Below are 16,533 nucleotides of genomic sequence, written 5' to 3' on the forward strand. Positions count from 1 at the left end.
AAATAAAAACCTAGTCAGATATGGTGGTGTGTGCTTGTAGTCTTAGCTGCTTGGGAGGCTGAGGTGAGAGGATCACTAGAGCCCAGGAGTTGGAGGCTGCTGTGAACTATGATCATACCACTGTACTCCAGCCTGGGTGACAGAGTGAGACCCTGTCTCTAATACAACAAAAAATTACCCAAACAAGAAGCAACTCATTGGAAATGAAATACAGAGTACATGACTTTTATTTATTTATTTTTATTATTCCTTTTTAAAAATTTTTCAGGGGGGCATGGCTGGGCCATAGAGAAAAAAATGAGAATGAGGAGCTGGACATTTTGAGTAAACCCAATGACTCATAAACTATAAAGGGCTATAATAATCAAAACTACTGAACAAGAAGCCATTCCATTCCCAGAGGTAGAGTGGCATATGGATGCACAGAAAATCATATGCTGTCCCATAAAACCCACCAGTGAGAAACAGTGCAAGACAATTTCACACAGAAGGCAAACAAGCCACATTATTTAGATGAATAAAGTAAATATGATTTCACTAGAGAAGTGGACAGCTTGACAGCTCCTTAAACAGATGCTTTTCATGCAGTGGAGGAGCCTAAATTATTTATGTGTGACTTCAGCTCCTCTCTCAACAGCACAAGGCCTGTGGAGTGAGGACATCATGTCTTTGAGTAACCAGATGTGACAAAAGATCTCATTCAGCCTCAACTTATTAGGGTGTGCCACCAGGTTAGCATGGTCTGAGAACGTCCTTTGCATTTAGAACGAGAGACCAATTGCTAAAACAGTCTGCCACACCCAAACACATAAAGTAGGCATTTGCAAGAGCAAAATAGAGACCTCAGATTATATGAATTCTTATACACTAGACTACAGAAATATAGAACTATAAGTGTGCTTTTCCTTGGGCGTAAACTTGAACATGTTATCTTTCTGTCTGTAGAATCAACCCCTTTCAATGTGCCTCATCTTCATAGGGCTCAACACACACTTGTTAATAAAATAAGAACTCACGGATGAATGTTATTCTGTAATTAGCTGATTTGTAAGAGGCTGTGTGGAAGGGAAACTAGGGGAGAGAGGGGGTAAGTCATTGACTTAGCACTCAGTACACTTGGCTGTAAGCCAGCCCTGCCTACTCCTATGCCATTCCTAAGCATTTGTTCTCCACGGATAAGGCTCATTCTCTTCTGTAATTCCAGGATCCACTCTTCCCCATAAGCATGAGCACAGTATGAAGCAGCTTGTGTTGTCCATGGTTATTCACTATTCTAGGGCTGAGCTTACAGTCCATAGTGGGATTCAAACTATGATGTACCCCCTAAGAACTGAACAACTAATTTATATCAAGTCTAGAATGACACCCAGGTAATGAGACAGGTGGTGGTTATCTGACATACAGCCTCACTCACAAACTTTCTTTTTAGCCTCAGGCAACATTTCCATATATCATCCCAGAAAGAAAAAATTAAAAATGAGCATTATTTCTTTGGAATATCAGGGAGTAATGTGCCTATTAGGTGAGCTAGGATCATGGTGATACACCACTGTTTTTCTTTTCTTCTTGGCTTCTAAGTTAGGGGATTTGTTCTGCACTCATATATTTTATATGTCAGGGGAGGTGCATTTAATTGTTTTGTTCTTAGCTGGACTAAACTTCATGGATAGAACTGGCTGCTGTACTAGCCGTTCAGTGTGACTACAAGGACAATAATTAATCAAGCCATTAGTATCACTGATGACATCATCCAGTGGCAATGGGATCAAAGACATATAACCTGACTTCCTAGTGGCATCATCTATTAAATGATGTGCTACTTTTTGCCAGAATGAGTGATTCCATAGGACAAAGAAACCAGGCAGAGATCGAGGCTTCTCCAAGTCACTATTAGCTCAACTTGTTATCCTAGGATGTCCTGTATGTGGCCATCCTGCCACACTTCACAAGTACCCTTCAATGCCTCCTTCCACCTACCTGCAAAATCCAAATTCCTCAGCATAGTATGGGTGACTGGTCATGAACTTGCCCCAGGTCACTTCTTTGGCCTCATCTCCCAGTCTCTTGTCATCTAGACAGACAAAACCACTTGCAATCCTCCTAAAAACCATGCCCATTTCATTACACAGCCTGTGGTTTTCTTTATAAACCTCTTCCTTTAAACCTCTTGAAATTATAAGCCTCATTGTAAATTTACCTCAATGTATTATTGCCTGCTTTGTGAAGACTTTCCTTCTGCTGACAGTCATGGCCTCACATGCACTACATATTCAATCTATCACAAAAACTTTCCAGACTTGTTTACATGGAGCACTCCCATTTGTCTGTAATCAGTGCGAATGGATCCTAGAAAGACATTCGTTTAACCCTTCATTTTATACATGAGGGAAAGCAGATCAAACACTACGTTTATGTGCCTAACAACTATTGCAAAAAGCATTTGAGCCTTGTTGCTTACTGGCTGTGGTTTAGACAATGCATTGTTGATACAATTGAACCAGCTTTCCAGACTGAATGAGACAGACAACTAGATTGTGTGACACTCCTATGAGGGATTAGCCACAAACACTAACTATTCTAGGGCTGGGCTAACAGTCCACAGTGGGATTCAAACTATGAGGTACCCCCTAAAGACTGAACAACTGATTTATATCAAGTCTAGAATGACACCTAGGTAATGAGACAGGTAGAGGGTATCTGACATACAGCCTCACTCACAAACTGTTTCTTTCTAGCCTTTGACGAACCTGAATTTTATGTAACTTTATGTCCTCTGTGTAGCACATGATATTGATGCACTGCCTGCCTTCCCTTGGTCCACCCTGGAGGTCACCTGTAGAGAGTACCTACAGATGCCAATGTCCTTCAGGCACCGCTCTCCTAAGGGTGTTCTCTGGCAGTGGAAGCATGCTTGGTCTACTTACAGCAGGCAGAAGTATCAGAGATTTGATGTTCTCCAGGAACAACCATCAACCAAGAAGAAATGGTAGCTGGAGGTTAAACATCCCAGCCTCCTCACCCTTTGATGGGACAACACAGATAAGTTGTAACTGTCAGAGGGGCCTGTAGTAGGAAATTGGATCCACATTTTTTTCATATCTCCCTGTATCCATTCCCTTGGTTAGTCTCCTCCCACACTGACTCTAAATTTGGCCATGTGACTTGCTTTGGCCAATGATACTTAGTAAATGCAACACAAGCAGAGACTTCAAAAGTGTTTTCATGGGCCAGGTGCAGTGGCTCATGCCTGTAATCCCAGCACTTTGAGAGGCCGAGGCAGGTGGATCACGAGGTCAGGAGATCGAGACCATCCTGGCCAACATGGTAAAACCCCGTCTCTACTAAAAATACAAAATTTAACTGGGTATGGTGGTGTGCGCCTGCACTCCCAGCTACTTGGGAGGCTGAGGCAGGAGAATCACTTCAACCTGGGAGGAAGAGGTTGCAGTGAGCCGAGATCACGTCATTGCACTCCAACCTGGCAACAGAGTGAGACTTTGTCTCACACACACACACACAAAGTGTTTTGACCTTGGGGTTTGATTTTTTGTCTATCTATTGGAATCATCTTAGGCCAGTAAGATTGAATCCCAGTTGCTTACTTGTTCCCAAATCCATGTCTTAGTGTGTTGCATTATGTTTGTTTAATGAACTTACTCAGTATATGTTTGTTGAATGACCTTAATAATCTTCTCCTTCTATATGTCCCTGTGGTATGACTGTAGCTCTTGCTAATTTCTTGGTCCATTGGTTTGAAACTCTCATAACTCTTCTTTGGTCCTTTCCTCATTTTCTAGTTTATGGCCAGAATGGTTTGTTTCTGGCTTCAGCTGCTGGGTCCAAATTTGGGTTAATGACAAACCTCATTTAAGACACAACTCTCCAAGGATCCCTGTCCCTTCTCCTCTGCCTAAAGTGCTGCTACTGGACTTCAAGAGATCACAAATGGCTTGTTTCCCATCCTTCTTCCCACATTTTAGGTTCTTCAAGGTCTCTCTTGGTCTCCCATTCTTGGCTGACAGTTCCTAGAAACATAGTCAGCTGGAACTGACTAGAATTGACTCTTGGATGTCAACTACCTTCTTGTGTTTGAGCTTCTATCATCACTGAAGAGAATTGGTGGTGACCTGATAAAACTGATATTTTTTTTTTCTTCCCACAGAAGTAGAGGAGAAGCTAAAGGCAAAGAGGAATAGGATTTGTGGATCACCTTATTCTCTTCTGTCACTGGATTCTGAATGATTAAGTCACAAAATTTTAGGCTATTAAGGGCAATTAATGAAATCCACTTAACACAGGCACTAAATAGGATGATGCTAAGCCTTTAAATTTTTTTCTCATTATTTATTTTGGTATTTATTGAGTGCTTACTAAATATATAGCACTGTTTAGTCACTAAGGGAGTAGTCAAGGAAGTATAAATTCCTATTCTGTCTTTTACCAAGTGTACACCCAATAGTTGTTGGTGTGGAATCCTTGAGTCTATGAATAGCTTTGTTTGGAAAATCAGAATTTATAAAAATTCTAGGGGTAAAATGGTAAAAAAAACAGACATAAAAGCAGATCAGGAGGACATGAAATGAATCAGTATGGTCAGACCAAGTTGGTGTATGTGGCTAATCACTTATAGGAGTCTCACCCAGTCTAGTTGTCTGTCTCATCCAGTCTGGAAAGGTGGTTCAGTGGTATCAATAATGCATTGTCTAAACCACCACCAATGAGCAACAAGGCTCAAATGCTTTTTGGAATAGTTAAGCATACAAACATAGTGTTTGATACCCTTTCCCTCATTTATTTCCTTCATTTATTAAATGAAGGGTTAAATTAATGTCTTTCTAGGATCCCTTCTTGTTCTGAAAGGCTATAGTTTCATAATTATAATTATCATTTGTAAAAATGTAAATGACTGGAAAAACCAGTTAGAGTAACGCAGACTTGATTGGCGAGGTATGTCACAATATTCTGGTGGGATAGCAATCTCCAAGTGGTCTGACAAGTGCTAAGAAATCATTAATTCATAAATACCTTTAAAACCACATCAAGTGACTATAACACTACTTTTCTATTTTAACCCCTATACCTCTTGAAGGGATGGTCTATATTTGGCACCTCCACTTCATCACACTTGATGCTTCCCTTCATGATTGGGCTTTTTTCCTGTAGCAGACATGGTTACTTTCATGCTCAGATCCTCTTGGATAGGCCTTACCATTTTGTGGGTGCCAGCCTCTGCATCTGTTTGCGATTTTTTTTCTGGATGGCCAAATTCTGCTCTGTCTGAGCATATGCCAGGACAAAATGCTGGAGTGTTAACATCAGCCTGGAGTAACTCTCAATCATCAATTAATATGTCAATGCAATGGGTGTATAAATACCCCAACTTCCTCACCCTCAGGCAGGATAACTCTGAAGCACATATTCCATACCAGCTCCCAGTTTTCCAGTGGGATTGAGTTCCAATTACCCACAGTGACAACTTGCTTTATGATGTACCCTTTATTCCTGCCTTCCTTTCCTTATCTCAATTCCCCACTCTTCTACCAGTATTTTCTAGAATCACTCTTTGAGTAAACTACTTGCATTTAAATCCTTATTCCAGGGCCTACATCTGGGAATCCAAATTAACACTTGTCTCCTCTTCCGCTGTGCTAGGGTGACTCCTCCTATTTCAACAATGACTTTGTCTCTAAAACCAGTGGCTAAGGTTGCTTCATTCTTTCCTTCTTAACTCTCTCCTCCTTTCCTTTCACAGGCCTGTGTGCTCTTGATTCTCTTTCCGTATCTCCAACAGTCCAAATTCTGACTCCTCTCCTCGTTCCTCTTTCTCCTTTCATGTCCAAAGTTCTCCAACATTTTGTCCTAGGACTTCGCTTTGTTTTCTTTCAACATCTTCCTTGACAATCCTATTTCTTGCCATGGCATGAATGAGATGTATGTGAACAAATCCTTGTGCATGTTACTTTTAGTGTCTTGATCACCTTCATCTCCTTTTTACTTTGATAACTCACTTCCATGAACTTCATCATTACCTGGAAGTGCTCAATTTTTGGAGCCTTGAGCTTCAATATCCCACTCACCAACCATAGCTCTCTCCCTTTCATCTCTCTCACTGTTATTTCCAATTTACCTATTCTTCTATTTCATTGACACTCTATTCTTTGGAAGATTCCATTTCTCTCACCTCTCAACCCTAATCTGAATGTTGCTTAAGACATTCTTAAGATGTCTGCTGGTGCCACCATAAATCCGTTCTTTCCCACTTGCCTCTGCAGTACTGCCCAGAAATCATGATCTGTCCTTTGTCCACTCCCTGTCTCATGTCTACGAGCAGTGTCCGAACTTCCATCTCCTTGAAGCCCCAATCCTAACACCTCCTCCCTCCCTCTGAACATTGACCTTGCCTCTTAATCCTCTGAAACAATTGTGACTCCTAAGTGGATATTATCACCACATTCTCCTCTGTGACCTACAAACAGGACTTCCCCTGCCAACTTTTTCCCCTTTAATCTGAAATTGAGACAGCTCCTTTTTCACGCTTAGGCTAATTTCTTCACTTTTCAGTAAAACCTAGCTACTCAAAAGATGAATAAAAATGAATTTGTAATTGAAGTTCTGATAAAAGGACTTGTGGTAACATTAGAATTTTAAGAAAGAACTAATATAAGCAATACTATAAATTATGGTTATTAGTAGAAGGTTAATATTTATATGCAACATGATGCAAAAATAATGATATACCTAACAAACATTGGAATGTGGAAGTAGGGAAGTTGAGAGAAAGTGTCAGGATGCTAATTTTCCCATTTTACAAAGCACTGAGTCCATAACTCACAAAAGTTTAAATATGTAATTAAATAAGTAAACATGTAATTAAATATATGTAGTCTATCTACCATGTATGTATAAAATATGTAACTACAAACTCCTAAATATTAGACACAATAATTTCTTATTAATTTTAGGGAGGTATATTAGGAAATAATATCTCCTTCGTATAACATATTTATCTGAAGTTTAACAATTTCCATAGTTTTCTTTTGATTTTCTCTTCTGTTAAATTTTATAATAATTAAATTGAATGATTTAAAACTTAAGATAGCACATATGATGAGATCTCAGCTCTATAAAACAATTTATATATCTCTCTTCTCTCTGTACTTATTCATACAGAAGTATCTGCAATAGAGTTTATCTAATGCTGGTAAAGGTTATTTCTGAATAATGAGATTTGAGATAATTAAAAAAGACCTTCTTGTATTTTTTTATTACTTGGTATTTTTTAAAATAATGTTGATGTGTGATTCTGACAAAAATATCAAAGTTATTACATTTTTCATATTATCGAGGTTCTTAACTTATCCCGTGATTTAATTTGATTATGTCCACTCATGGTATTCATGAATACTGCAATGTGTAAAAATATTGTCTTGACATTGAGATGTTTACCATCTCGCAAATGGAAGGATTCCCTTTTTTGTTTGTGTGTGTGATTGTTTAAATCTTAAGAGGAAAGATACTCAGTTGTCTACTACATCTAATACCAACATTAATTAAGTCATTCATTCAACAAATATTTCTTGTAGACTTAGTTTTGCCAGACACTGTGTTTACACAGAAAGCAAGGCTGACAATCTCTTTGCCCTCTACTTAAAACTTTAGAAGAGTGAAACCCAAATATTCCAGGTCAAAACGTTTTTCTCTTATGACTTACAACACTTTGCAAATGTTTTAAACCTAAGTTATTATCTTTATGTTCTTGATGCTTCCAATAGTGATTCTGTATATTGTTCACTTTTCTTTGGACTCTTTTGCCTTTGATACAAAATGAGCATGAAATGAATCTATTTAGGAAAAACTAGGAGAACAATTGGATATTTATGGAAGTTAATGCCAAATTTAAAGTTATAAACAAAGAGAGACCCCAGGATCCTACAGTTTTCTTCCCATTCTTGTCAATTTTCTAATGGAGAAACTGCCAATACCCTATAACAGTTTTAAGTCTACTTCACTCTATGTCAGGAAATTAAGAGTGTGTCATTGTTCTACTTTCAATGTAAGAACTTGTTTTATTCAATTATTTTTATCAGACAATCTCAGCATATCACAACAATTTCCAAAAAGTTGTGGTCAAATTAGCTTCAGTGACAAAAAATTGTCAAGGTAGTTAAATTATTTTCATATGTGTCTCGCATAGAAGCCATCCATTAATACACAACTATATATTTCAGACTGAAGTGTTGACTCGGATGTAATTTCTTGGCTTCTTAATCACTTGTGGACTTTAGCTAAATAAATACACCTTAATAAGGAAAGTCAAACAGAAATGTCAGTTTTTGAGCTGTCCTGTGATTATTTGTATCTCAAATAATAATTCACAAATTCAGCACAGAGTTTCTTTTTGAAACGTTGGATCTGAACTGAATGAAAAATTGAACTTCAGATTTCATGTTTTATTGTTAAAGCCAGACCTCTTTGAGCAGAATATATAATTATTGTGAACTTAACTATAGCATCACTCTCTGATGTGCCATAACATTATGATCTATAGCTAATAAGATCTTCTGAAATAGAAATTGATTTCCAGATATTCATTCAATTGGGAAAAAAAGGTGTATTTCCCCTCTTTCCCTTCTTTTGTATTTTGATCAGGTTGTAACTGCAGAGTTTACTTTCTTTGTTCAAAGAGCTCATCTGTTCTACTACTGATAATATCGAAGTTGGGGAATTTTAGAGAAACAAAGAAGCATGCCAGTTGCCCACTTGCTGGTTGCCACTTAATTCTATTTCCTAGCTGAATGGCTGCCTATAGAGAAATGGATTCTACAGGAATAGTTTCTTAAAAAATAGTTTTTCCAGCACCTTCGACCTGAGATTATGGACAAATCACCACCTTGTGGTCCAACTGCAGTCATAGTGAAGGGGCACATATTAAACACCTATTATGAGTAAGGCACATTGGTTGCCAGCAGGAAGAACAGTGTGTAGAATGGGTTCTATTTCTTGCTGGAGAAGACAAATCACAAATATTTGAAAAGTTGTTTGGTAATATGTGGTGAAAATATGTGTGCTGTCACAAAACTTTGGAACAGTTTTTATTGTGATTTGGCTCGGTTTGCCTTCAAGGTTTAGAGATTCACTCTAGCAACTTAAGCAAAGGGATATTTACTGACAGCATATTAGTTTGGGCAGTACTCCCAAATCTCAGTGCCTTAATGTAATAGCAGTTTATTTCTCACTCATATAAGGTCTTCTAATTCACGGACCAGGGACCTGGGCTCCTTTCATCTTGTGATGCTGCTTTGGCATTTGGTGTCGAAATTTACTGTTCTCAATTACATCAAGCCCCAGAGGAGAGCAGAACACAGAGAAACAATCGATAGAGAATTCTTAGGCATGGAAGAAGTACACATGACTTCTGCTTGCATTACACAGGCTAGAATTGTCACATGATCATGCTTATTTACAAGGCAGGCTGGGAAATGTGGTCTTGCTGCAGCCCATGAAGAAGGAGCAATGAATTTGGTGCTTAGCTCTTCAGCCTGTTACAGGTGTCTTTTGCTGGAAACTGTGGTTGGAAAGCTATTAGAAACTTAGATAAAATGTCTGAGTTTCCCATGGCCTGAATGGGCTTTCTCATGGTAACTGTACTGCATTCTCCTCTCTAGAGCAACTAGCCAGTCAGATTTCCTGAGGAATTCAGTATAATTGGCTGAGATAATTACCATGGTCTATAATGAATTACATTTACTGAATTTGGGCCAGGTCATCTCATGGGTCATGACTAGCCCATGGATGGATTGCTGCTGGGCTGGGTTCCTATTCCTCACTTAGTCAGTTGTCACTCCCTCACAAGTATAACCTACAGCTACTTTTTTGAGGAAAATAGTGTCACTAGGGCACAACCTGCTGATTTTTACTACTTCAGTAATAGCTATTTTATCCTATGTACTCAGTGCTGTGCCCAGAACTTTACATGCACTAACTACATTATTTATTTTTCACCACCACCATGTTTTATTAACCATTTTCAGAAGACAATGAGCCTCTCAGAGATTTAGTAATCTAGCCAAGTTTCCAGTGCTACCTGACTCCAAATCCTGTCATCTTTACCTTTCAACATTATTGTTCCTGGTTTTCTTCAGCCACAAGAGGGGTATTGGGGACGTTGAGTGTTCTGATGGCTATGACTGGTATCAGGGAAAGGAATCGATTATACGTCATCAAAGCTCCAAATGGATAGAGAACACCATGGTCTAGGTCAACCAGAGAGGTCTTGAGGGATGAGCTTGGATTCGATCTAAGGCACAACATGAATGGCAGCCATGTCTAGGGAAGCAAGGTTACAGGTTGCTATTTTCCCTTAGCTACTGTGGTAAATCTTTTAGTTCCAGAAGAACTGTCCCTTAAAGTCTTCTTAGATTGAAATCTTTTAGGGAATGCTTAGGATCAAATCCATATGCTGTTTTTATTTTTTTCCTCCAAATGTTGTCAATTTTGATCTAAAGAACTTTGGGATAGGGGATGTGGAAATACTGCAAGATAATTCTTCCTTTGACTTACAATTGGTTGCATGATGAAGTAGAAGTAAAAGCATATAATCTGGATTCAACATTGTTGTGACATTAAGATACCATTAAATGGGTGGTATCAAATATTCAAAATACGTATATCTGACCAAAAATTTCTATCCATAACAGGTAAAGAAATCCTACAAATAAAAAGTGAAGATGGACAACCCAAAAGAAAAACTTTTCAGGGCAAAGCATTTGAAACAAATGTGTTTAAAAGAGGATATCCAAATCATCAATAAGCACATGAAGAGGTGTTTAACTTTAGTTAATCATCAGGGAAATTCAAATTAAAGTCACAATGAGACACTACTACATACCACCAGAATGGCTGAAAGAAAACAGATGTAAAATATCTAGTGTTGGTGAGAATGTGGAGCGGCTGGAACTCTCACATACTGCTGGTGGGAATGTAAATTGGTATAACTACTTAGGAAAGCCATGTGGCTGTTTGTCTGTAGCCGGCAGAATTCTGAGATGGCCCCCAAGATTTCTGCTCCCTGGTGTACATGCCCTATGTAATCATCTTCCTTTTGAGTGTGGACAGCCTAGGTGGGACAGTGAAGATGATAGATTTCACTTCTGTGATTAGATTACACAAAGTTGAAGAGCTTTATCAAATGTTATTAAAGTCCTAAATCAGTTGACTCTGAGTTCATCAGAAGAATCAAAAGGAAAACAATCCTGGTGGGCTTGAACGGATCAGGTTAACCTTGCAAGGAGAGTGGGCTCTTCCTGAAGGCAGATGTTTGAAGGGTGAGGTTTGAGAGGGCTATGGAGAGGTCTCCAGGGGATGAGAGTGGTCCTGGCCCAGCAGCCAGCAAGAAAATAAAGACTTCAGGCCTAAAACCACAAGAAACTCAATTCCTCTAAAGGCGTGAATATGCTTAGAAGAGGGTTGTTTCTTGGTCATGCCTCTAGATGGGACACAGCAGGCTATACCTTGATTTCAGCCGGTGAAGACTTGAGCAGAGGACCCAACCAAAATGTGCCAGACTCCTTACCCATGAAAACTGTGAAATAACAAACTTGTGTGGTTTTAGGCCACTAAACTTTTTAGTGGTACACAGCAATAGAAAACTGATGGACTCGTAAAGCTGTATGTATGCATATCCTTTTACTCAACAATTCCATTTCTAGGAATTCCCAGTAGAAGGCCATATATGTGTTTGCCAAAATACATAGACTTTAATATCCACAAAAGCTATATTTATAATAGCCAAAACCTGAAAACAAAGCAAGTGAGTGAAAAAAGGACTTAGGGTTACTCGTAATATTTTGTTTCTTGATTTGGGTGCTGGTTACACATGCGTGCTCAGTTTGTGAAAATTCCCTAAGCTGTGTTCTTTCCTAAATTATACTTCAATAAAAGTGAAGTGACCAGAAATTTATTAATTTTTTACTACCTGGCAGCATAATGATTATTAGGTTGTTTTTAAAATAAAAAAAACTCACACATTACAAAAATGGTCACATGATTTTACTTGTGTAATCATTTCAGCATCTGTCCTCTGCGGATAAAACATAAAACACACCATAATAAAATGAAACCCCTAGGATAGTATCAGGTTCTTTTTAAACCCTAAGTCTCACTTGATTTTTGGTTAATCTTCAACAGATTGCTTCAATAAATAATGTTTGTTTTCTGTTTCAAATGAATTAAAATTAGTACCATTTTGAGAATTTTAAGGCACTCTTTGGAATAACGCCTTTGTCATTACTGTAAACTCATTCACTCTCCTAGACATAAGTATCTTTTCTGATGGACATAGGTCTTTGGGCCAGGGCCAGGTCATGATAAAATAGAAAGCTTTAATCTCCATAACCTTTTCAGAGGTAAAGTTATAGGTGTTTTTATTTCATTTTAGAGAGAAAACAAATGTTTGTTTGTGGTCTTATAAGAATCAATCAAATAATTGACAAACAATTAAATATTCATATATAGGCCACCATGCTAGATATGGAGACTATATAAAGATATAGTATATCATTTCTCCTCTTGGAAGATTTATAGTCTACCTGAAGACATAAATACACGTACCCATTAGTTAATGACATATGTTCATGTGTTAATAGAAAATAAATGATAAATATAAAAAAAGTAAAAAGAAAAGGGAAAATATCAGAACTCTAAAATTGTGTCTCAAGGGAAGAGTTCTTGGCAGTCAGGGAAGGCTTCCTGGAGGCAGCGTGATGTCGAAAAGCAATTATTTTTCAGTTAAGCAAATTTGGTTTTAAGTCTGAGTTCTTTTACTTCTCAGGTATAAGCAGATACTTAACTTCTCAAAGCCTTAAGGTTTTCATCTGAGAATTACAGCTGATGCCAGTAATTTCTCTCATAGATTTGTGAGGTTAGAATGAGATAATTTAATAAGAAAGCATGTTCTTCTAGTCTCCATTGCTGACCTTTCATATGGATGAATAAATAACCACTGAGAATCTTTTGTGTCTGTCACTGAGCCTCGGAGCAGAGAGCAGTAGGGAGTAGGGAAGCATGCTAAGCGTCAGAGCAAGGAAGGAGAAGGACACAAGGGCCTCTAAGGTGCACAATAACAAATGTTGGCAAAAGTACAAAACAGTATGATGAAAGCAAGATAGGACGGTGTCTGGGAAACCTGGGATAACAAATACAGCCGAGGAAGTTTCCTTCAAGGCTGGCAAAACAGTAATGTGCTGGTTACAGGGAGGAAATGAGAAATATAGGAGGTATCATCCCTGAATATTTACCTTTTAAGTAGAAATACAACAACTAAACCCATATTTACTTACATACATGAAATAATGAGGACAAGTGATGGCATTTATTAGCTTATGTAGTGCAGTATTTGCCTATCAGTTGCATAAAAATTTGGAGGAGGGAAAGCTCACTGTGGTCTGTAGCATCAGGAAAGGTTTGAATTTAAGTCTTGAAGAATGGACAAGACATGGATCCAAAAGGAGGTTTATTCTAGGCAGATGTTGCACCAGGCAGTCCCTGTTACTTAAATGTGTAAAAGAGAAAAAAAAAATCACTGGATTTGGTTGTGGGGTACTACCTGAGAGGTTATGGAGACGTAAGGAGAGAGGTCTCTCAGATGGGAACTGCAGGTTTCAGGTTGTGATGCAAAATCAGTGCTCTCCTCTCCAAGAAAGAATGAAGGACAAAGAGGCCTAGTTATCTGATCTCTGATCCCAAGGGCACATTTTCAAAGGGGCAGCAAAGAGAAGAGAAAACCACTGAGAGCAATGGTTTTCAGAAACCTATGGCTCCCTCCCACTCCCCTGCACCCATGAAAAGGTGTGGGGGAGGGGGAGGGAGCCACAGGTTTCTGCAGCAAGATCACACTCAAGAATTAAAATCCCTTTTCAGCTTATCTCAATGCCCCACATCCCCTGAAAGCACCTAGCTTGCTTGGGTGGGTACTAAGGAGTAAAGAGCAGGGGTTCACTTCTGAAAGATCTGGATTGAAGCCCTTGCCTGTTTTTATCTCGCACCCCTTTCTGAACCAATTTCCTCAACGGGGCCATAGGCTCAATAATGATAGCAGCCTCCTCAGAGATATCGAGAAGATTAAGTAAAAATCTATGTAAGGACTGCAGCACGTAAGCTTCCGTATAACTAATAATAATCACTATTATATTTTATAATGGCGTTTGGGTCCTGGGTCTTGCCAAGTTTGGGGTGGGGGCGTGTGAAGAAGGAAGGTCGGCTTCTTTATTGTGTTGGTGTCTCTCAAAACAGCCGGCAGGCCACGGGCCAAAATCACAGCGGGGTGCTCCCCCGGCCGGCGCCTTCTTTCCCCTGCTCCACCCACGCTTTCCAGTGCAACAAGTTCCTTTCCGCAAGACCCGCCCGCGCGCCACCGGCGGAACCCGGAGCCTCTTCCCAGACCTCTGTCAAACTCGTCGCCAGACCCATCTGGGGTCGAAATCTCGGTACTGCCTACGCCATTAGGAGGAGGGAGAGCCCCCCACACCTGGAGGAGCCCTGGCGGTGGCTGGGAGAGAGGCGGGAGGCTTGGGAAGTCAGGACAGAAAAGACTAATAAGAGCTTCGGTCTGCGCGGTCCTTCAAGGCAAAACCAGTAACCAAAAGCACCCACTGCTCATCTCACTCCTCTCTCTTCCTGGGATAAGGAGCGAGATGGAGCCCAAAATCTCACTGACCTCCACCCAGCCCTCTGGTAGCCACATCTCTGTCCTTTGGGTTCCCCTCGCCCCAGCTTCTGTCTGCACCCACACTCCACCCCAGCCTGCGCCAGGTCCCCTAAGGACACTGGAGAACCCTGATACATCTTTTGCAGGAGAGACACGCAGGTCAGCCACAGCCCCCACCCAGCGCCCTTCTCTCTTCTGTCCTCCCAGGATGAGTACCCTGGAGTCTCCAAAGGGGATCCAAGGTGTCCAAAGCTGGGAGGCTCACCTATCTCCCCAAACTGTCCAACTCTGGCAACTTCTTGGAATGGGGATCCCCACGCTCTAGTGGGAAAGCCAGGCTGGCCGCCCACGCATCAGGAGAGGACACCTCGACTTCTCCGTAGGGAATCCCCCTCAAAATCCACCTCTCCAGCTCCTGTAGCCGGGAGTTGAGAACTAGGGAGCCAACCAGAAGTGCGCTCCAGGGGTGGGCGGTCGTGGGCGGGGGTGAGGGCGGAGAAGTTCCGCCCCGATTTTAGAGACCAGTTTCTTTCCAAATCTCCTAGAGTCAGGAAGCCGTTGTTCCCGGAGAGGAGCAGGGACCGAAGTCACTGGGAGGGAAGTCCTCCCGGTGCGGGGTGGGAGAAACACCGAGGTGAATTGCAGTGTCCAAACGTCCAGCCCCGTCTGTAGGAAACTATTCTTTCTCCGGGGGATGGGGGTGGGGGAGACGTCCCTGGCCAAGCAGCCAACGCCAGGCTCAGCTGTTCAGGGCTTCATCCCTCCATCCCCAGGCAGCCTAGAGAACTTGGTACCTCGGACAGCATCCCGGGAGCATGGCATCCTGTGAAAGGTGTTATCCTATTTTCGCCATCAAGTCAAAGAGCAGTAAATTATTTTGATGACCTTACTAGTACAGATGAAGGACATTTTAATTACATAACCGGTGAAAGATCACCGGAGGCAATATCGTGTTAAAGAGCCCATGGCAGAATATCTGCATCGCACGAGAAAGAGAGAAAACTTGCAAATCTGCAATGAGATTGCGCAGGGCTGCCCCCCCCGTTTTGAAACAACATGCGAAATGCATGGGAGAGCTTACCTTTCGGACTCCAAAGCCGTGTTCTGCTGCAACTTGGCGAGCTTCGTCCTCTCCCCCTTTATGCAACTCCACAAGAAAATGATTCGTGAAGACCGGTCGCTCAGCAGATGCAAAAACCATGACACAGAAGAGGAACCCGGCGGCCGCCTTCCACTGGGAGACACAACCACCCTTCATCCTTCTTTGGGAGTGAAAAGTGGTGCTAGGAGGCGCGCAGGCTGGCGGAGCAGGGGACTCGGAGGGAGGGTGCAAAAAAAAATTTTATATATAGTTTTTAAAAAAATCTTTGTATAGAGAAAGAGACTGAATAGGGTCTTGGAAAGCAGCGAATCAGTGTGTGTTCTCCAGCATCTGGCTGGAGGGGAAGCCGTGGAGTCAGGCGGCCCGGCGCGCGGGCAGGGGTGCGAATGTGGGGTGCTGTGTGTACCGGAGAGAAAGAGCGAGTGTAGGTCTGTGCTTGATGCTAAATCTGCATTTTCAGCTCCTCCTCAGCTCCAATTCCCCAGGGGCTGGAGGAGAGCACCAGCTCGGGTGACGTGAGTCCGCCAGCGGCCAATGAGGGCGGGGGAAGCGGCGGGCCCCGCCCTGGGCCGCCCCGGGCCCGCCCCCGCCCACCCCCGGCCCGGCCCGGCCGCCTCCGCCTTCTGGGGGCGCAGCACAGCGCAGCGAGCCCGCGCCCCCGCCCCTTTCAGCACCGGAGAGCTCCCCCATCTCAGCCTGGCCCGCCGCGCGCCCAGGAAAATCCCCC

The 16,533-nt window shown here is 41.4% G+C and overlaps 1 protein-coding gene across 1 annotated transcript in view; it reads right to left on the reverse strand.

Annotated features, from left to right (window-relative positions):
- Positions 1-16,259, reverse strand: part of PCSK2 (proprotein convertase subtilisin/kexin type 2) — a 262,157-nt gene extending 245,898 nt beyond the window's left edge. Inside the window, exon 1 of the mRNA XM_032142938.2 lies at positions 15,786-16,259. Coding sequence (XP_031998829.1) covers positions 15,786-15,962 — 177 coding nt within the window. The 5' untranslated portion in view covers positions 15,963-16,259. The remainder of the gene's footprint in view (positions 1-15,785) is intronic.
- Between the last annotated feature and the right edge of the window lie 274 nt (positions 16,260-16,533).

The sequence above is a fragment of the Hylobates moloch genome, unplaced genomic scaffold (genome assembly GCF_009828535.3).
Source record: "Hylobates moloch isolate HMO894 unplaced genomic scaffold, HMol_V3 SCAFFOLD_21, whole genome shotgun sequence".
Taxonomy (NCBI): domain Eukaryota; kingdom Metazoa; phylum Chordata; class Mammalia; order Primates; family Hylobatidae; genus Hylobates; species Hylobates moloch.